We start from the raw sequence: 8,269 nt of genomic DNA, 5'->3' as shown, positions 1-8,269 counted from the left end.
CACGGCCTCGGTGCTCACAGCCCGGCCTGCCCAGGCCACCGCCCGGCCCCGGAGCTGCCCCACCCTGCCCCTCCCCGCCTGGGGGGCAGGAATAGCCCGAAACACCCGCTCTGGGCTCAGCGGGCTCGCGGGCTCAGCGGGCGGAGAGGCAGCCCGGGCGGAAGGACAGCTGCCAGGAGGCCCGAGGCTCAGGGGCCCCACCTCGCTATCGGTCGGGGAACCGTGCCAACCCTCACACCGCAACGCGTCCAGACTCAGCCGGAATGCACGCTAGCACCCAACAAACCGTAACCCCATCACCCCCATCACCCCCATGCATCCCCCATCACCCCTCATCACCCATCACCCATCACCCCCATCACCCCCATCAACCCCATTCCCACATCACCCCATCACCCCCATCACCCCATCACCCCCATCAACCCCATCACCCCATCACCCCATCAACCCCCACCACCCCCACCACCCCCACCACCCCCATCACCCCCCCCCCATCCCCCCACCCCCCACCCCCCATCACCCCCCCCCCATCCCACCACCCCCATCACCCCCATCACCCCACACCCCCCACCACCCCCACCACCCCCCACCACCCCCATCACCCCCACACCCCCCACCACCCCCATCACCCCCCCACCACCCCCACCACCCCCACCACCCCCATCACCCCCCATCACCCCCACCACCCCATCACCCCCACCACCCCCCCACCACCCCCATCACCCCATCAACCCCTTCACCCCCATCACCCCACCACCCCCCATCAACCCCTTCACCCCCCATCACCCCCACCACCCCCCATCACCCCCACAACCCCCACCACCCCCACCACCCCCCACCACCCCCATCACCCCATCAACCCCTTCACCCCCATCACCCCACCACCCCCCATCAACCCCTTCACCCCCCATCACCCCCATCACCCCATCAACCCCTTCACCCCCCATCACCCCCATCACCCCCCATCTCCCCCACCACCCCCACCACCCCCACCACCCCCATCACCCCCACCACCCCCACCACCCCCCACCACCCCCCACCACCCCCACCACCCCCACCACCCCATCTCCCCCACCACCCCCACCACCCCCACCACCCCCACCACCCCCATCACCCCCACCACCCCCACCACCCCCCACCACCCCCATCACCCCATCACCCCCATCACCAGCAGGAGCAGCCGCCCAGCCTCCAGGTTCAAACCCTTTCCTGCCGCGGGAGCCCATGCTCCTCACTCACCGCCCGCCAGCCCCTCCCCCTCCCTCCGCTCAACCGCAGCTCTGGCCCCAGGCCCCCAGCACCCCGGCCCCAGGCCCCCAGCACCCCGGCCCCAGGCCCCCCAGCACCCCGGCCCCAGGCCCCCAGCACCCCGGCCCCAGGCCCCCAGCACCCCGGCCCCAGGCCCCCAGCACCCCGGCCCCAGGCCCCCCAGCACCCCGGCCCCAGGCCCCCCAGCACCCCGGCCCCAGGCCCCCCAGCACCCCGGCCCCAGGCCCCCAGCACCCCGGCCCCAGGCCCCCAGCACCCCGGCCCCAGGCCCCCAGCACCCCGGCCCCAGGCCTCCCAGCACCCCGGCCCCAGGCCCCCCAGCACCCCGGCCCCAGGCCCCAGCTCTGGAGAACAGCCAGGAGACACCTGTCCACCCACACAGGGACGGGGCTCAGTGGGGGTGCCCCTCGGAGGGGCCCGCTGTGCCTCCAGAGGAGCATCAGGGGCAGCCGGGCCCTGGGTGCCAGGGGCCCACAGACGTGTCCCCAGTGCCCAGAGGAGCCAGGCCCAGAGGGAGCCGGGGGGTGGTCGGCAGGTGATGGAGCCCCTGGTGACCAGGACCCGCGGGAGAGGGAGGGGGCGAGTGGCCGCAGGCGCTGGGCCCGGGAAGCGGAGGAGGAGTGAGGTGAGGACGGGGCTGCGGGCCGAGGCATGCGGGCGGCTGCCTCTGGAGCCGGAGGGAGAGAACTTCCCCAGCGCCTCCCGGAGGGACGGGGAGAGAGCGGCTGTGCCGCGTACGCCCCGCCAGGGGCGCTGTCCCCGCAGGCTGTGCCGTGTACGCCCTCCGGGGGGCGCTGTCCCCACAGAGCGCGGCTGTGCCCTGTACGCCCTCCGGAGGCGCTGTCCCCGCAGAGAGCGGCTGTGCCCTGTACGCCCTCCGGGGGCGCTGTCCCCGCAGAGCGCGGCTGTGCCCTGTATGCCCTCCGGGGGCGCTGTCCCCGCAGAGAGCGGCTGTGCCCTGTACGCCCTCCGGGGGCGCTGTCCCCGCAGCCGCAGGCCAGGGAGGAGGGGTGAGCAGGCGCCCCACTCCGCTCCCCGGGCCCGTGGTCTGGCTCCGGCTGCAGGACCGGCCGCCTTCCACGCTGGACGCCGAGAGCCTGGGGCGACACCAGCAGGTTTGACGGCAGAGGCATGTCTTTGGGCCCGGCTGGCGTGGCTCAGGGGTTGAGCACTGACCCATGAACCAGGAGGTCACGGTTCGAACCCCAAGCAGGGCACAGGCCCGGGCTGTGGGCTTGATCCCCAGTGTGGGGCGGGCAGGAGGCCGCCGGTCCCTGATTCTCCCTCATCACTGGTGTTTCTGTCCCTCTCCCTTTCCCTCCCCCTTCCTCTCTGAAATCAGAGGATCTTTTTAAATAGTAACAAAGGGACCGTAGGCCAGGATGCCTCAGGACAGGAGCGCGCCCTGAGGCAGCCCTCCCCCCGGCCGGCCTGTCAGCAGCACAGGAAGCCGCCGAGCGCCAGGCCGGCTCACTTACCGGGGGCGGGTAACGGGAGCCGGGCGATGACACCCGCTGTCACCGGGAGAAACGAGCTCGGCCATCCCCACGCGGGAGCACGGCTTCAAAGGGGGGGAAGCGAGAGGGCAGGGACGGGTGCCGGCCGCCCCCCCCCCGGCCTGTCTGCGGGGACCGCGGGTCACAGAGTGCCCGGACGGTCAGCGGGCCCCCCCGGCCTGTCTGCAGGGTCACAGAGTGCCCGGACGGTCAGCGGGCCCGGCCCCGCCCCCCGGCCTGTCTGCGGGGACCGCGGGTCACAGAGTGCCCGGACGGTCAGCGGGCCCCGCCCCCCCCCGCCTGTCTGCGGGAACCGCGGGTCACAGAGTGCCCGGACGGTCAGCGGGCCCCGCCCCCCCCCCGCCTGTCTGCGGGAACCGTGGGTCACAGAGTGCCCGGACCGTCAGCGGGCCACCCCCCCGGCCTGTCTGCGGGGACCGCAGGTCACAGAGTGCCCGGACGGTCAGCAGGCCTGCTCCACCCCCTGGCCTGTCTGCGGGAACCGCGGGTCACAGAGTGCCCGGACGGTCAGCGGCCCCCCCCCGGCCTGTCTGCAGGGTCACCGAGTGCCCGGACGGTCAGCGGCCCCCCCCCGGCCTGTCTGCGGGAACCGCGGGTCACAGAGTGCCCGGACGGTCAGCGGGCCCCCCCCCCGGCCTGTCTGCGGGGACCGTGGGTCACAGAGTGCCCGGACGGTCAGCAGGCCCGGCCCCCCACCCCCCGCCTGTCTGCGGGGACCGCAGGTCACAGAGTGCCCGGGACGGTCAGCGGGCCCCCCCCCCCCCGGCCTGTCTGCGGGGACCGTGGGTCACAGAGTGCCCGGACGGTCAGCGGGCCCCCCCCCCCCGGCCTGTCTGCGGGGACCGTGGGTCACAGAGTGCCCGGGACGGTCAGCGGCCCCGCCCCCCGCCTGTCTGCGGGGACCGTGGGTCACAGAGTGCCCGGGACGGTCAGCGGGCCCGGCCCCGCCCGCCGTGTCCGGGCGATCCCAGCGATGACACGGTCCCCGCCTTATCTCCCTGCAATGACTCCCGTGATGAAAACTAAATTTGAGAACTTGGGGCGTTTTCAACAGGTCAACCCTCCTGGCAGGGCTCCCGGGCCCAGGGTCCCTCGTGGCCTCTCGAACCCTGGCCTGCTGCTGTGGCCCATGAGGCAGGGCTGGGCTCCTCGACCGCATCAGACCCGGCCTCGGCTTCCGCTCGAGTGTGGGTGCTAGGGGGACCCCCGCAGGTCCCTGCGGACACATCTGGACCAGGGAAAGGGCCGATGGTACAGCACGGCTGGGCAGCCCCCGAGGGGCAGGGGCAGGTCTGCGGGCGCTGGCCGGCACACAGCTGAGCCGATGGAGACTCATGGGCGTGAGCGGCCGCCGGCGGGCTGACTCCAGGAGGTGGCGGCTTTTCTGGGGGCCGTGGGGCTGCAGCACGGGGACCGAGGCCGAGGCCAGCCCCCGCCACGGAGCGGAAAGGAGAGGGAGGGCAGACACCTACCACATGGGGACCTGCTCGGAGCACGGCGCCACTGAGACCTGGGGGACAGGGCGCCCAGGTCCCTGGGCAGAACCGGAGCCCCTCTCACCCGGCCCCGCAGGAGGGAGGCAGGGGCTGGGTCTCCTCTGTCTCGGCCGCTGCCAGGCAGGAGGGAGGCCCCGGGGCGGGCAATCCAGTGCCTCTGCGGGTGCTCGGCCGTTCCCACCGGCAGGTGACCGGCTGGCGCAGAGGCGGCAAGCCGGGCGCACACCCCTCCGGAGGCCGCACACCGCTCCCTGGCGGCTCCTCCTGCCGGCAGCAGCGCCGGGCCGGCAGCCCACCACGCCCCCGCTCTTCCTGCTCAGAAAGGCCCGCGACCCCCGGAGCCCCGCCTGAGCTGGGTGAACCCGGTGTCTGCCCGCAGAACCGAGCGCACAGCTGTCTGTCGAACACTGAGCCCGAGCCGCTGGCACAGACGGGTCTGCCGGCGGCGTCACCGGGAGCCGGCGATCCCGGCCTCTGGCGGGCTCTGCGGTTTCCAACGCCGGGAGCGGGAGCGCCCCCATCCGCCCCGGCCCCGAGGCCGGAGCGCATGATCACCGCCCGGGATGAGGGGGAAAGAGCCCTCTCCTTCCAGCCGTGACCGACGGCTCCCGCTTCCCTCCCCGCCACGCCGCCACGCGACCCGCCCGCCGGGAACCGGGGCGCCTCCGCCAGCCCCGCCTGCCCGCCTGCCCGCCTGCGGGGAGAGGGGGGCTGCAGACGGAAGCCCCGTCCCAGGAGCGCGAGGCCCGCGGGGTCTCCGAGGGGGACTGCCCACGGGAGGGTGACTGACGCCACGGGCCACGGGGAGCGCAGAGCCGGCGTCGGGGAGTCAGCTGGGGGCCCGGCGTCCGTCTGCCTCCACAGGCTCTATCCACGGAGCCAAACCGGTTTCGGCCAGATGTGTCTTTTTAACCATGTGTCTCGCGTCCCGCAGCAGTTTAAAACAGTCCCAATTTAGCCGAAACCGGTTGGCTCCATGGATAGAGCGTTGGCCTGCGGACTGAAGAGTCGCCGGTTTGATTCCGGTAAAGGGCATGTGCATTGGTTGCAGGCACGTCCCCAGTAGGGGTGTGCAGGAAGCAGCTGACTGATGGTTCTCTTTCATCGATGTTTCTAGCTCTCTATCTCCCTTCTTCTCTGTAAAAAATCAATAAAATATATTTTTTTAAAAATAAAAATAAATATTTTATTATTTTATTTTTATTTTTATTTTTTTAATATATTTTATTGATTTTTGGAAAAAATCGGGACTTTTTTAAAATGTTGCAGGACGCGGGACAAATTGTTAAAAAGCGGGATGTCTGGCCACCTTAGCCTCAGGCCAAGCACAGGTGCCCGCACCCCAACCCCCCCCCACCCCCGCCCCCGCGCCCCCGGCCGCACACCTACCCGTGAAGCCCTCCTGGCAGGCGCAGGTGCCCACACCCCCACCCCCTGCCTCACCCCCCACCCCCGCAACCCCGGCCGCACACCTACCCGTGAAGCCCTCCTGGCAGGCGCAGGTGTAGCCGCCCTCGCGGCTGCGGCAGCGGCCGTGGGCGCCGCAGGGGCTGGAGTAGCACAGGTCCACCTCGGTCTCGCAGGAGTCGCCGGTGAAGCCGGGCGGGCAGCGGCAGCGCAGCCCGTGCACCGGGTGGATAGGCCGGAAGAGCACGGAGGCGGAGGCCAGGAAGGGCGCGGAGGAGTCGAAGCGCAGCACGGACACGCACTTCATGTAGTTCTCGCAGGGCTCGCGCAGGCAGATGTTGTCGTCGAAGGGCAGCACGCGCTGCGCGGACACGGCGGTGAGCAGCGTGCGGTTCAGGTAGATGCGCTCCTGCAGGTCCTCGGCGGGCAGGAAGCCGCCGCCGGCGCCGCCGCCGGGCAGCAGGGCGGAGAAGGTCACGTTCAGGACGCGGGCGCGCACGTCCGTGTCATTCTGCACGTTGAAGACGAAGACGGCGTCGGCGCGGGTGGACAGCACGGCGGCCACGCCCTCCACGAAGCGCGCCAGCAGCGGCGACAGGAACTGCTCCTGCGACATGTCCTCCAGGCGCACCGTCACGCTGTTGGTCAGCATGTCGTCCGTGACGATGGTCACCCGCAGGGTGCAGAGCGCCGTGACGCTGTGGACGCCGTCTGCGGGCAGACACCGGGCGTCACTCGGGGGCGGCCCGCGGCCCCCTCCTCCCTCACCCGGCGTCCGCACGCTCAGCCGCCACGGCGGTGTGGCTCCGAAGCCCCCGGGGGACACCCCCGCCCCGCACCCCACCGCTCAGCAGGGCATCTACGGCCACTGGGCTCGGCCCCTCACTACCCCTCCCCCCGGCCCCCAAGCTCTGCTGCAGACACGGGACCCTGAGCCGCGGTTTTATGCCTCTGCACCTGCTCCAGCCGCCCGGAGACCCCGGTCCCACCCAGGCCCGGGGTGAGGGCTGCATCCCCCGATCTCTGGGCCCTGCACACAACACACTCAGCGGTGCTGCTCTGGACACGCACACGCGGACGCCGCACCTCAGCCCCACAGTGAACCAACCGCAGAGCCAGGTTCTTAGGGCTCTGAGACAGGAAAGGGCAGCACTTGGAGCAGCCATCGGTCTGAGCCCAGACTCAGAGGAGCTGCCCCAGGGCCGGTCCCAGGGGCTCCCAGCGATGGGGAGGGGCCTCCCAGCCCGCCCGGACAGTGCCAAGGGCCCCAAGAATGCTGGGCAAAGCCACCGCCTCTCTCACTCAGTGTGCCCGCAGCCTGGTGTGCCCCCTTCCGCTCCCTCAATGTGGCTCCCTGCCCGCCCTCCCCACCCGTTTCCATGGTGACAAGCGCCCCCCCCCCCCCCCCGCAACACAAAACGTGTGGGGACAATGGGAAATGGAGCCGCTCCAGAGCCAGCACCTTGCTGCTCTGTGTGGCCGTCCCAGCGAACCAGAGGGTCCGGCCGGTTCGGAGGAAACCGTGAGGAACCGGGAGACAGGGACACTTCCTGCGGGGAGCACAAGCCCAGCGCCCCAACACCGGCTCCTGGGGCGGTGCCCGTCCCCCGAGGCCCGGCGGTCTGCGTGACCTGGGCGCAGGGTGCGGGACGGGCTCGAGGACGGTAGCGAGGCCAGGGCCACACAGCAGGGCGGCACGTGGACAGCCCCGACCCGCCTGCAGCTCACACCAAGGCCGGAGGTGACCACAGGTAAGCGACGCGGAAGAGGAAATGAAGGCAAAGAGAAAGCAAGACACACAGGCGGACAGACCTCCTTCCCCACAGGAGGGCCCTCCCCCGACAAGGGCTCCCCGGACGCAGGCTGGGCCGGAGCTGCCTCAGTTTCCCTCCCCCTCCGTCCTCACACGGCAGCCCCAGCCGTCGTCCCGTGACCCCGATGGTCCCGGCATCCGACCCTGCTGACTGCCCACCTCATGGTCCCACAGGGTCTGCCTGTCACCTCCCGCCCCCCCTCCCCTGCCCCAGGGCCCTGGCACGCCCTCCCGCGCTGGGAGCGCCGCCCTCCTGCCCCACCCATCCAGGCCTCAGCCGACAGCCCTCCGCACAGGGCCTCCTGCACACCCCCTCACACCCTGCCGCACCCTGCTAACCCCCCACGGGCGCGCTGCAGCCGATCTCATTGTCATATCTGTCACCCCCCCCGCGGGCCCCCGAGGACCCGGGACCTGCAGGTCCTGTTCCCGCCCAGCGCCTCCCGTCCAGAACAGCTCCTGGCACCGGAGCCGCTGGGTCAACGTCGGTGCAGGGAGGCGGGAGGGGGCGGGAGGGCGGGAAGGATGGGGTTCAGTGGCTTCTCTTTCACCCGAGACTGAGTTTGCACAAACAGCGCAGGGTCTCCATTTCCCAGGTGAGCTGTTTTCCTGGGTGTTTCTTTTCTTTTCTTTTCTTTTCTGTGCAAAGGCCCGTCCTCCACCCGGACAGAGGCTGGTTCCTGTTTGCTTCCCGGTGGCAGCTGTGAGGAAACACGCCTTCAACCGTAAGCCACACGAGGACGTGGCCTGGCCCACGACGAGGAGGT

At 71.0% G+C, this 8,269-nt stretch overlaps 1 protein-coding gene across 1 annotated transcript in view; it reads right to left on the bottom strand.

The window, feature by feature from the left end:
• LOC311620774 (cadherin EGF LAG seven-pass G-type receptor 1-like) overlaps window positions 1-8,269 on the bottom strand; it is a gene marked incomplete at both ends in the record, with an annotated part of 63,267 nt that overhangs the window by 24,835 nt on the left and 30,163 nt on the right. Inside the window, one exon of the mRNA XM_084907519.1 lies at window positions 5,759-6,400. Within this exon, the coding sequence (XP_084763645.1) occupies window positions 5,759-6,400 (642 nt within the window). The remainder of the gene's footprint in view (window positions 1-5,758; window positions 6,401-8,269) is intronic.

The sequence above is a fragment of the Pipistrellus hanaki genome (genome assembly GCF_964339955.1).
Source record: "Pipistrellus hanaki genome assembly, contig: SUPER_3_unloc_1, whole genome shotgun sequence".
NCBI lineage: Eukaryota > Metazoa > Chordata > Mammalia > Chiroptera > Vespertilionidae > Pipistrellus > Pipistrellus hanaki.
The sequence above is the reverse complement of the archived record's forward strand: the minus strand, read 5'-3'. Positions and strand labels throughout refer to the sequence as shown.